The sequence below is a fragment of the Tarenaya hassleriana genome, unplaced genomic scaffold, assembly GCF_000463585.1.
Source record: "Tarenaya hassleriana unplaced genomic scaffold, ASM46358v1 Cleome115, whole genome shotgun sequence".
In the NCBI taxonomy this organism is placed as follows: Eukaryota; Viridiplantae; Streptophyta; class Magnoliopsida; order Brassicales; family Cleomaceae; genus Tarenaya; species Tarenaya hassleriana.
The window spans coordinates 52,877-66,468 of NW_010961841.1; the positions used below are offsets into that span (position 1 = coordinate 52,877).

At 40.1% G+C, this 13,592-nt stretch overlaps 1 protein-coding gene and 1 pseudogene across 2 annotated transcripts; both read left to right on the forward strand.

The window, feature by feature from the left end:
- Nucleotides 1-4,483: 4,483 nt before the first annotated feature.
- Nucleotides 4,484-11,864, forward strand: LOC104806063 (annotated as a pseudogene).
- Nucleotides 7,922-10,368, forward strand: LOC104806059. Of its 2 annotated transcripts, none has more exons than XM_010530780.1 (2): nucleotides 7,922-9,444; nucleotides 9,813-10,368. In XM_010530780.1, exon 1 carries the CDS (start codon nucleotides 8,380-8,382, stop codon nucleotides 9,421-9,423), a length of 1,044 nt encoding a protein of 347 aa, XP_010529082.1. In that variant the 5' UTR covers nucleotides 7,922-8,379; the 3' UTR covers nucleotides 9,424-9,444; nucleotides 9,813-10,368. The 2 variants fall into 2 exon arrangements, with proteins under 2 accessions (XP_010529082.1, XP_010529083.1); XM_010530781.1 differs by having other exon boundaries at nucleotides 7,922-8,867; nucleotides 8,970-10,368.
- Nucleotides 11,865-13,592: the final 1,728 nt, after the last annotated feature.

The window sequence follows — 13,592 nt, forward strand, 5'->3', positions numbered from 1 at the left end:
GTGCATCCAAACATACTTAGAGTGCGTCGAAACACGTATAGAGTGCGTCCAAACACTTTTAGAGTGCATGCAAACATGTTTAGAGTCCATCAAAACATTTTTAGAGTGCGTCAAAACATGTTTAATGTGCGTCGAAACATGTTTAGAGCGCAATAAAATATGTTTAGAGTTCGTCGAAACATGTGTAGAGCACGCCGAAACATATTTAGAGCGCATCCAAACTTGTTTAAAGTGCGTCCAAACATACTAAGAGTGCATCCAAACAAGTTTAGAGTGCATTAAAACATTTTTAGAGTGCGTCGAACCATATTTAGAGTGCCTCGATACATGTTTAGAGTTCGTCTAAACATGTTTAGAGTGCATCCAAACATGTTTAGAGTGCATTAAAAGATGTTTAGAGCACGTCGAAACATGTTTAGAGTGCATCCAAACTTGTTTAAAGTGCGTCAAAACATGTTTAGAGTGCATCCAAACATGTTTAGAGTGCATTAAAAGATGTTTAGAGCACGTCGAAACATGTTTAGAGTGCATCCAAACTTGTTTAGAGTGCATCCAAACATGTTTAGAGTGCATTAAAATATTTATAGAGTGCGTCGAACCATGTTTAGAGTTCATCTAAACATGTTTAGAGTGCATCCAAGCATGTTTAGAGTGCATCCAAGCATGTTTAGAATGCATTAAAACACTTTTAGAGTGCGTCCAAACATGTTTATAGTTCGTCTAAACATGTTTTGAGTGCACCAAATCACGTTTACAGTGCATCCAAACACATTTTGAGTGCATCCAAACATATTTAATGTGCGTCAAAACATACTTAGAGTGCATCCAAACATATTTAGAGAGCATCAAAATATTTTAAGAGTTCTTCGAAACATGTTTAGAGTGCATCCAAACATACTTAGAGTGCATCCAAACACGTTTAGAGTGCGTTCAAACACGTTTAGAGTGCGGCCAAACACGTTTAGAGTGCGTCCAAACACTTTTAAAGAGCATCCAAACATGTTTAGAGTGCATCGAAAAATTTTTAGAATGTGTCGAAACATGTTTAGAGTGCATCCAAACATACTTAGAGTGCGTCGAAACACGTATAGAGTGCGTCCAAACACTTTTAGAGTGCATTCAAACATGTTTACAGTGCATCAAAACATTTTTAGAGTGCGTCAAAACATGTTTAAAGTGCGTCGAAACATGTTTAGGGTGCAATAAAAGATGTTTAGAGTTTGTCGAAACATGTTTAGAGCACAACGAAACATATTTAGAGCGCAACCAAACTTGTTTAAAGTGCGTCAAAACATACTAAGAGTGCATCAAACATGTTTAGAAAGCATTAAAACATTTTTAGAGTGCGTCAAACCATATTTAGAGTACCTCGAAACATGTTTAGAGTTCGTCCAAACATGTTTAGAGTGCAGTAAAAGATGTTTAAAGTTCGTCGAAACATTTTTAGAGCACGTCGTAAACATACTTAGAGTGCATCCAAACTTGTTTAAAGTGCGTCAAAACATAGTAAGAGTGCATCCAAACATGTTTAGAGTGCATTAAAACATTTTTAGAGTGCGTCGAACCATATTTAGAGTGCGTCGAAACATGTTTAAAGTTCATCTAAACATGTTTAGAGTGCATCCAAACATGTTAAGAGTGCATTAAAACACTTTTAGAGTGCGTCGAAACATGTTTAGAGTTCGTCTAAACATGTTTTGAGAGCACCAAATCACGTTTAGAGTGCGTCCAAACACATTTAGAGTGCATCCAAACATGTCTAAAGTGCGTCAAAACATACTTAGAGTACATCCAACATATTTAGAGAGTATTGAAATATTTTAAGAGTGCTTCAAAACATGTTTAGAGTGCATCCAAACATACTTAGAGTGCATCCAAACACGTTTTGAGTGCGTTCAAACACGTTTAGAGTGCGTCCAAACACGTTTATAGTGCGTCCAAACACTTTTAGAGAGCATCCAAACATGTTTAGAGTGCAGCGAAAATTTTTTAGAATGTGTCGAAACATGTTTAGAGTGCATCCAAACATACTTAGAGTGCGTCGAAACACGTATAGAGTGCGTCCAAACACTTTTAGAGTGCATCCAAACATGTTTAGAGTGCATCAAAATATTTTTAGAGTGCGTCAAAACATGTTTAAAGTGCGTCAAAACATGTTTAGAGCGCAATAAAAGATGTTTAGAGTTCGTCGAAACATGTTTAGAACACGCCGAAACATATTTAGAGCGCATCCAAACTTGTTTAAAGTGCGTCAAAACATACTAAGAGTGCATCCAAACAAGTTTAGAGTGCATTGAAACATTTTTAGAGTGCGTCGAACCATATTTAGAGTGTCTCGATATATGTTTAGAGTTCGTCTAAACATGTTTAGAGTGCATCCAAACATGTTTAGAGCATGTCGAAACATGTTTAGAGTGCATCCAAACTTGTTTAAAGTGCGTCAAAACATACTAAGAGTGCATCCAAACATGTTTAGAGTGGCATTAAAATATTTTTAGAGTGCGTCGAACCATGTTTAGAGTTCTTCTAAACATCTTTAGAGTGCATCCAAGCATGTTTAGAGTGCATTAAAACACTTTTAGAGTGCGTCCAAACATGTTTATAGTTCGTCTAAACATGTTTTATGTGCACCAAATCACGTTTACAGTGCATCCAAACACATTTAGAGTGCATCCAAACATGTTTAAAGAGCGTCCAAACATTCTTAGAGTGCATCCAAACATATTTAGAGAGCATCGAAATATTTTAAGAGTTCTTCGAAACATGTTTAGAGTGCATCCAAACATACTTAGAGTGCATCCAAACACGTTTAGAGTGCGTTCAAACACGTTAAGAGTGCGGCCAAACACATTTAGAGTGCGTCCAAACAGTTTTAGAGAGCATCCAAACATGTTTAGAGTGCATCGAAAATTTTTGAGAATGTGTCGAAACATGTTTAGAGTGCATCCCAACATACTTAGAGTGCGTCGAAACACGTATATAGTGCGTCCAAGCACTTTTAGAGTGCATCCAAACAGGTTTAGAGTGCATCAAAACATTTTTAGAGTGCGTCAACACTTGTTTAAAGTGCGTCGAAACATGTTTAGAGTGCAATAAAAGATGTTTAGAGTTCATCGAAACATGTTTAGAGCACGTCGAAACATATTTAGAGTGCATCCAAACTTATTTAAAATGCGTCAAAACATACTAGGAATGCATCCAAACATGTTTAGAGTGCATTAAAACATTTTTAGAGTGCGTCGAACCATATTTAGAGTGCCTCGAAACATGTTTAGACGAACTCTAAACATGTTTAGAGTGCGATGAAATATACTTAGTGATGAGGTCATCGACTTAGATGAGCTAAACGAGGAGCAAGCGGAGCAAGGAAACCATGGAACGCACAAAAGAGCTGAGGAGCACAAAGGAGCGAAGGAGGAGGACAAGCAAGGAGAGACAACCAATGAACCAGTCTTTCCGATAATTCCCGACCCACCACTCACAAGGGAAAGAGCACGGAGTTGTTTCCCAGCATAGCAGTAAATAGATATTCTCAACCAAAGCTCTTGTTGTCTACCACCTGATCCACCTAGGAGCATGTGCTTATGTTGCAGAAGACCTGAGCCAACACTTGAATCCTACTGCATAAGATCACTTAAATACAATGCATCTACATAAGGAATAGAGTTGACATCAATGCAACTCAACTTACCAAATTCGGAACACTCATCAAGGGCAATTTAGGACAACATTTCTGCAGAATCAAGCAAGGAAATCTCGCCATCAGATCAAGGAGCTGTTGGATACAAATAAGGCAATTTCGAAGACAACTCATCACTCAAGAAAGGCAAGTTCGGATATGAACGAAATCAGACATAATACCTTGCCATTTCTTGCACTAGCCGTTGCTGACAGATTCCATGGAGATTTCAAGCTTTCCATTTCTCTCTTGCAGCCATTGCTTAGGTGGAAATGTTGCCATAGATTGTGGCTTAGGTGTTAATTCGTTTTCTTTTGTATTTTCTCTATCCTTTTCTATTTAAGCTATTGTATTTCAACTTTTTCCAGCAGATTTGATCATAATAAAAACTTTGAGTACTTGTTTCTTATTCTCTCTCGAATTGTCTTGAAATTCTGCAAGCAATCTGAGTTCTTGAGCTAGTATTGAGTGAGATTCTTGATTTCTAGCCAAGGCCCTAGTGACGATATCAAAGAGATCATCCATCCCTCTTTGTGGTGTCATCTATCCCATCCAATCCATTCCCTTGAAGTGTAATCTGAGTGCAATTGCCTAGATCACTTCGTCCACACTATCCTTTGGAATTACTCGGTGAGACACTTCCCAGCCTATCGAGTTTCCAGTCATTGCCGAGCCTTTGTTCTTCATAACCTGTGCGTGTATCATTTTTGGTATCAGAGCCCGGTTCAAGGCCACACGCAAGGTAACACTGTTGATTCGATTTTATTCTTGTTATTTTGATTTGTGTGTGTTTGTGCAAGAAAAATGGCTGAGAACGCAGAGAACACTCAAACTGCGATCCTACAAGTCCTGCAACGCCTAGAGGAACGTTTAACGCGTTTAGAGGAGGTACCACGAAGGATACAACCTGTTAGGTTCAATATGCGCCCCAATAACGCAAATCCAGAACCGGATCCACCTGATGCACAACAAAGACCGAGAAGAATGCAAAATCCAAGAGCTCGTCTCGAAGAGGATGAAGATTCTGATCATTCTACTCAGAACCGACGGAGGAGGAATGTTCAAAACCAAAGGTATGTTGATGAAAGTGATGAGGAGGATGTACCTAGGAGGCAACCACGAGTTCAAAGACACCAAGGTACAGATTTGAAACTAAAACCTCCTACTTTTGCTGGTAAAGTTAATTATGAACCTTATCTCGATTGGGAGAGACAGATGGAAAATATTTTCGATTGCTATACATATACCGAACAGAGGAAGGTTCAATACGCGGCGGCTCAACTCACGGACAATGCACTAACATGGTGGGACCGAGAAACAGCCGAAAGAAGACGTTCTCACTATGATCCAATAATCTCCTGGAGGGAAATGAAATATCTCATGAGAAAGAGGTATGTTCCACCACATTTCCATCGGGATTTACATAGACGATATCGTAAGTTGGTGCAGGGGAACATATCGGTTGAAGACTACTTTGAGGAGTTTGAGTATCTTCGGAATCGATTGGAGATAGAAGAGGATGATGAGACTGTTATGGCTCAATTTCTAGACGGACTACAAGAACGCATCGCAAGAAAGGTAGAAAGACAAGTTTACCATGATATTCATGATCTTTTACATCTTATTGTACAAATAGAGCAGCAGATACACAAGAAGCAAGCTAGGACAAACCGGACCAGAATGCCTAGCAATGTGTATCCGAGAACCGAGAGCAAAGGACACAACATGCCCACCTCAAAACCTGTTCAGGAGGATCCAAAGAACAAAGGAAAGGGCATTGTAACATCCAAAGGTGAAACTTCTGTAAGTAACAAATCTAACACTCCGAGCCAAGAGATTCTTTGTTACAAGTGCAGGGGTCGAGGACATTATGCTCGTGATTGTCCAAACAAGCGTGTAATGGTCATCACCGAGGCTGGAGATTATGATTCTTTGGATGAGGAAGAGGCTGAAAATCTGGAAGAAGAAGTTGAGTATCCGGACAGCGGGGAGCTACTTGTCACACGGCGAGTCTTGAGCACCATGACTACCCCAGAAGAAACCGCACAACGTGAAACCATTTTCCACAGCCGATGTACCGTGAAGAACAATGTATGTGGGTTAATCATAGATAGCTGTTCCTGCACTAATGTTGCTAGTGTTTACATGGTGAAGAAGCTAGGACTCGAAATGGAAAAGCATCCCCACCCTTATAAACTACAGTGGCTGAACAACCAAGGAGAACTTAAGGTGAATGAACGGGTGAAAATCTCGTTTAGCATTGGGAGATACCAAGATGAGGTAATGTTCGATGTGGTTCCTATGCAAGCTGGTCATATTCTCCTTGAAAGACCATGGCAATTCGACCGAGAGGTTAAGCATGATGGTAGGACAAATCACTACTCTTTCATGTTTAACAAGCATAAGATCTCATTAGCACCTCTTAGCCCTTTACAAATACATGAAATGCAATTGAGGTTGTCTAAGGAAGTTGAGGATAGCAAGAAACCGAATTTCTATGTCAAACCGAGCATGGTAAGTAAAGCTTTGGTTGATGAACGAGCTGTACTACTCATGGTCTTTAAAGATGTTTTGAGTACAGGATTCGAAGAGAAAGAGCTTCCTTCCGAGATCACACAGATTCTAGAGCGGTTTAAGGATGTATTTCCGGAAGAAACTCCACCGGGGCTACCACCAACGAGAGGAATCGAGCATCAAATCGATTTGATCCCGGGAGCACCTCTCCCAAAAAGACCCGCGTATCGAATGAACCCCGAAGAGACCAAAGAACTACAAAAACAGGTACAAGAGTTATTGGAAAAGGGTTATATTCGTGAAAGTTTGAGTCCATATGCAGTTCCCGTTTGACTCATCCCGAAGAAAGATGGAACATGGAGGATGTGCGTGGATTGTCGGGCGCAGTCAAATACCGACATCCTATCCCGCGTTTGGACGACATGTTGGACGAGCTTAGTGGAGCCACTATCTTCTCCAAGGTAGATCTAAAAAGCGGTTATCACCAAGTCAGAATGCGCGAAGGTGACGAATGGAAAACCGCATTCAAAACGAAGCATGGGCTGTACGAGTGGTTAGTCATGCCCTTCGATTTAACGAACGCACCAAGTACATTCATGAGGCTCATGAATCATGTCCTACGAGCCTTCATCAGTAAATTCGTTGTGGTTTATTTCGATGATATTTTGATTTATAGCAAATGTCTTGTTGACCATGTGACACATCTTGAGCTAGTCATGGAGACTCTCCGAAGAGAGAAACTTTATGCTAATCTCAAGAAGTGCACATTCTGCACTAATGAGGTTGTTTTTTTAGGTTTTGTTGTGAGTTCGCAGGGGTTACATGTGGATGAAGAAAAGATCACAGCAATCCGAGATTGGCCAACCCCTACAACCGTCGGACATGTGCGAAGCTTCCATGGCTTGGCGAGCTTCTACCGTCGGTTTGTTTGTGACTTTAGCAGCCTTGCAGCCCCTCTTACGTCCATCATCAAGAAAGATAAGCCATTCAAGTGGGGAGAAGCGCAAGAGAAGGCATTCAACACGTTAAAGGAGCAACTCACGAGGGCACCCGTCTTAGTCCTTCCCGACTTTGACAAGGTATTTGAAATAGAATGTGATGCATCCGGTGTGGGTATTGGAGCTGTTTTGATGCAGGAGAAACGACCCGTGGCATACTTTAGCGAAAAGCTAAATGGAGCAACACTCAACTATCCCACATATGACAAGGAGCTATATTCTTTGGTACGCGCATTACAAACATGGCAACACTACTTATTGGCGAAAGATTTCATCATACATACGGATCACGAGACCCTCAAGCATCTCAAAGGACAAACTACGCTCAAGAAGAGGCATGCGAGGTGGATGTGTTGAAGAGCAAAAGAATAACAAGCATGACACGAGAAGACTTGAGGAGCAAGGAAGCATGGAAACAACAAAGGAAGAATTGATGTTGCTACAGGTGGAAAACCATGTCATTGGAGGAATTAATATGCTCGGCATATACCAAGGACGAAATTCATGCTTTGGTGGTGCATTATTCCTCCTCTCCAAGTTGAACCAAGTGTCAACCATGCACCAAGATATTGAATGCTTTCTCCATCTCCAAATCTGCCAACAACCTCATTAAATGCTTCTGCACATGCACAACTTCAACAGCTAGTTCATTAATGATTGTTTCTCTTTCCTTTCTCTATAAATAGCATCCTCTTGTGCTAGAATAGATAATAATCAAGAATAAGAAATAGAGACTTAAGGAAATATGAGTTATTTCCCCTATATCCTTATTTCGTTCTTATCTCCTCTTTCGTATTAATCTTCATCTCCTACGTTTCGTTATTCATATTCCATCTTCCACAAACACAAAATTCTACATGATATCAGAGCATTAAGGTCCAAGACCTCTCTGTTATAAATTTGTTTTTCTTCCGCTGCATAAACCGAGCAAATTCCCTCTTATCTTTGGTTGATAGAAAGAGGAGCCTGTTCGTGTATTCAATTCTATTTCTACCTTCTTTGGCCATTCTTTCAAGCCAAAGGGAGTCATATTTTTCAAGTTTTTCGTTGGCCTCTCATTCAAGCCACGATTAACCATTTTTCTAAGTTCATTTCGGTTCTTATATCCAAAACCGAGTGAACCGTTCTTGTTTTGTCACCTCCACATAATTTTCATTCTTTTGAACATTTTCAATCCACTAAACTTATATGTGGAATTCTTGGGATGTGAATTATGGTCCTTTAGAAGATGAGGAAGGAAATCATTGCACATATTGTGTAGATGAACATGGTAATGTCGAAGAATATTGGTCTTCCAAACAATCCATTGAAGCATGGCATAAACTATCCATAGAGGAGATAGCAGCTACATGTGTGGATGAAGACCCCTTTTTCGAGCAAGAAGATGAGAAGGAATGTGTTGTGGACGACAACGTCTTTGATCATCTCCCATCGGATATCAAGGAGGCTTTAATCTCAACGATCAAACACTGCAACATACGGTTAACTCCTTCTCTCCTTGAATCCCTCTGTAATTCTAATGAGTTTGTTCAAATGATGGAAAAAAGGCAGGAAGAGAGCACAATAGAGCTGATCGTAAAGGAGAAGACGACCGAAAACAAAGTGGAAAGAGGACACAAGCAAGAAACCTCATTGGCGAGCCACAAAGAGGACACAACGTCCCAAAAACTTCAACCGTATGAGGAGACTTTGCCTTCTCCTATCCATGACAATCAAATTCGGTCCATTTCTACCTCTTCATCTCTTTCATTTCGTTCTCACGATGTTTTGTTTGCAAGAGAGGATACAAATCAAATATCGGTGGCATTGGAAGCGGATGACACAAAAGAAGGGAACAAGGAAAACACAGATTTGGTTGAATTAGAAGACCTCAATGAGAAGGCAAAGACCCTTGATGAGGCACCAAAAACATCCGAGATGCAGTTGTTTCTATCCCCTCAAAGAAATCCAAGCACCACAATCATATGGTTAATCACTAGAGTTTGTGATCTTTTCTCATGTCCTATGAAACTTGATACATTTTTTCAAGATAACATTTGTGGGTCTTTAAGTATTACTCAACAGTCCTTAAATGAGGAATTGTTCAAGCTTTTCAAGCACACGAGCGAGGGGAAACATGATGGTACTCTCATATGCTTTCTAAGCAAAAGAAATGCAAGAAATGGAGAAACATCAAAGGAAGAAACCAAAAACAGAAATCTGAAGTTTAAATGGAGTATGAATTGCCTATGAGTTTCAACAACTCTAAGCTTGGTAAATTTTCATCTCATTACTTTGTATTTGATCCTGGTGCATCTTATAATAAGCATATGTGTTTTGATGGAAAACAAAACATCATCATTACTAACATGTTTGATTATGCAATTGATACATGTAAAAGGAAAGATATCATGTTTAATGCATCTAATGTGCATTTCAATCATATGTTCTTCGAAGATAACCATCAACTAAAGTTGTATGCATGCATATTATCAAATCTGAAGTTTAAACTTATTAGGACACTTTTTCTATTGTTATTTGATGATAATCACATTTTTACATCATTAAATCCGATTTCTCTTATTAAGCGGGGTGATATGGCCTCCCTTGTGGTTTCTAACGATTTTAATGAGTTATTACAGAAAATCAAACGGAATGGACAAAATGGAAGATTGAAACCGATGGAATCGCAAAGGAATGAGCCTGGACGCTTGAAGACTGAGCAATACATTCTCTTGGCAATATTAACCTTTCGAAAATTCTCCATGTTAATCTCGAGGGGAAATGTTGAAGAGCAAAAGAGTAACAAGCATGACACGAGAAGACTTGAGGAGCAAGGAAGCATGGAAACAACAAAGGAAGAATTGATGTTGCTGCAGGTGGAAAACCATGTCATTGGAGGAATTAATATGCTCAACATATACCAATGACGAAATTCATGCTTTGGTGGTGCATTATTCCTCCTCTCCAAGTTGAACCAAGTATCAACCATGCACCAAGATATTGAATGCTTTCTCCATCTCCAAATCTGCCAACAACCTCATTAAATGTTTCTGCACATGCACAACTTCAACAGCTAGTTCATTAATGATTGTTTCTCTTTCATTTCTCTATAAATAGCATCCTCTTGTGCTAGAATAGATAATAATCAAGAATAAGAAATAGAGACTTAAGGAAATCTGAGTTATTTCCCATCTATCCTTATTTCGTTCTTATCTCCTCTTTCATATCAATCTTCATCTCCTACGTTTCGTTATTCATATTCCATCTTCTACAAACACAAAATTCTACAGGATGGAGTTCATTGAGGCATTCCCATATGTGATCAAGTACAAGAAAGGCAAGGACAATGTGGTGGCAGATGCACTCTCAAGGAGGCACACTCTTATCACCACCATGGAGGCAAGAATGCTCGGCTTTGAGCATATCAAAGGCCTGTACCGCGACGATCCGGAGCTCGAGGATATCTATGAGGAGTGCAACAAAGGAGCATACGGATCATTCTACAAGGAAGGCGATTACTTGTTCCGAGAGCGCAGATTGTGCATTCCACAATGCTCAATGAGGGATCTCATTCTTCAAGAAGCGCATGGAGGAGCACTCATGGGACACTTTGGCGTGGACAAGACACTCGCTGTATGAAAGGAGCATTTCTTCTGGCCACGTCTCAAACGAGATGTTGAACGACATTGTGCTCGATGTGTTCAATGCCATCAAGCCAAGTCTAAGACACACCCGCACGATTTGTATCTTCCCTTACCTATTCCTACTTGTCCTTGGACTATTTCTATGGACTTTGTTCTTGGACTTCCAAAAATCCAGAACAAAGATTCCATCTTTGTTGTTGTTGACAGGTTTTCAAAGATGGCGCATTTCATTCCTTGTGCAAAGACAAACGACGCCTCTTACATAGCTGATCTGTTCTTTAAGGAGATCGTGAGGATTCATGGGCTGCCTAAGACCATAGTTTCTGACCGAGACACGAAGTTCATGAGTTACTTTTGGAAGACATCGTGGAGAAAACTCGGAACCAAGCTTTTGTTCTCTACAACCTGTCATCCTCAAACCGATGGGCAAACGGAGGTTGTCAACCATACTTTGGGGACGTTGTTGCGAGCAGCTATAGGGAGAAACTTGAAGAATTGGCTGGACTCCCTTCCCCATGTCGAGTTTGCATACAATCGAACTATCCATTAGACAACAAAGCATTCACCATTTGAGGTTGTCTACGGGTTCAACCCCATCACTCCGCTGGATCTCTCGCCTATTCCAAACAAGGAAATGGTCAGCCTCGATGGACAGCAAAAGGCCGAGAGTGTGATGAAGTTGCATGCAAAAGTCCGGGAGAATATCGCAAGGAGAACGGAGCAATATGCTCGACAAGCAAACAAGGGGCGAAAGAAGATCACTTTCAATGAGGCAGATTGGGTGTGGCTACATCTAAGGCCGGAGCACTTTCCAAACAAGAGAATATCCAAGCTAGCACCAAGAGGAGATGTGATACGATCTCGGATCGAAATTCTCTAGAAAGGCGGTGGAAATAACCAAAACCCCTAATCAACTCGTGAAAGAAACCTAGGCCCAATTTCTTGAAACAAGAAACATCCTAAACCCCTAAGCAAACCTGGATTAGAAATGTTGGTGTTGCGAAGACGCCACAAGCGTTTATGGACTTACGTTTGATAAGTCGAAGATGAACGCCACAGAAAATAGTTCTCAAAGAACTTTGAAGAGAAAACCTCTCAAATATATAAAAAGATGATTGATGATTACAAATGAGTTTAGTTCACCTATTTATAGGAGAACCAAAACAACACCAAAAGACATAAAATTGTAGAATTAATACTAGTCTTCCTAAAACTTTGAACTTATTGGAAAACAAAGTCATAATAGTGTTGGACTTTGACTAGAGTAGATTGTAAGCAACATTGAAGACTCAAATGCAGATTTTTTTGTCATTTTCGTCATGGACTTGGGCTGCAACTTTTGGGCCTTCATTTTGGGCTTTCTTAACTTGATATCATGTTGAAAATGGGCTGGACTTGTGTATGACTTGGGCCAATGTTATTTTCCATGTGTTCATGGCCCAAACATTCAAGAAAGAGTCCATTTAGAGCAGCTTGTAGCTTCTTCATCTTTGATCTCGTCATGGGTCCATCCGGAAAACTGATGTGATCCACGTTGCTCCCATTTTGTTCCGTCGTGCTTCCAATGTCCTCATCATTTCCCTCCTCTTGAGAATGATTTGTCCTCAAATCTGATTCATTATCTGCATCGAAACGAGTTAAGTCAACAACATTAAAAGTTGAACTTATCTTGTACTCACTTGGAAGATCAATCTTGTATGCATTGTTGTTGATCTTTTCCAAAACTTGAAGTGGTCCAGCTGCCCTCGGCATCAACTTTGATTTTCGTTGTAGAGGAAACCTTTCTTTCCTCATGTGTATCCAAACCCAATCGCTTGGTTCAAAGATCACTTCCCGACGTCCTTTGTTCGCTTGTTTTGCATATTGCTTTGTTCTCTTGTCAATATTCATCCTTGTCTTCTCATGAATCTGCTTAACATACTCAGCTTTTCTTTTCCCATCAAGTGCTCAGATAATGGCAAAGGAATCAAATCCAATGGAGTCAATGGATTAAAGCCATAAACTATTTCAAAAAGTGAAAACTGAGTAGCAGAGTGAACTGATCGATTATAAGCAAATTCAACATGAGGCAAACATTCTTCCCACGTTTTAAGATTCTTTTTGACAAGTGAACGCAACAAAGAAGATAATGTTCGATTAACAACTTCAGTTTGTCCATCGGTCTGAGGGTGGCATGTTGTAGAAAACAACGACTTAGTTCCTAGTTTAGACCACAATGTTTTCCAAAAGTAGCTCAAGAATTTCATATCAAGGTCTGAAACTATAGTCCTAGGCATGCCATGAAGACGAACAACTTCTCGAAAGAACAACGAAGCAACATTCGAAGCGTCATCGGTGGTATGACAAGGAATGAAATGGGCCACTTTTGAAAACCTATCAACCACCACAAAAATTGAATCTTTTCCAGTCCTAGTCCTAGGCAATCCAAGCACAAAGTCCATAGATATATCAGTCCAAGGCACACTAGGAATTGGCAAAGGAGAATACATACCATGTGGCTGAAGTTTGGACTTAGCTTTCTTGCATGTCACGCATCGTCCACAGATTCTCTCGACGTCCCTCTTTAAATGCGGCCAGTAAAAATGTTCCTGCAAAATGGACAAGGTCTTGACCACTCCAAAATGCCTTATTAGTCCGCCACTATGTGCTTCTCTAACCAGTAGATCTCGCAACGAACAATTAGGAACACAATGTTTATTTTCTCGGAACAGAAATCCTTCATGCCGAAAATACTTTCTAGAAGCAGTTTTTGCACAAGATTGAAACACTTCATGG

What these genes read in the sequence shown, in the direction of transcription:
- LOC104806059 (XM_010530780.1), top strand. Translation starts at nt 8,380, where the DNA reads ATGTGGAATTCTTGGGATGTGAATTATGGTCCTTTAGAAGATGAGGAA.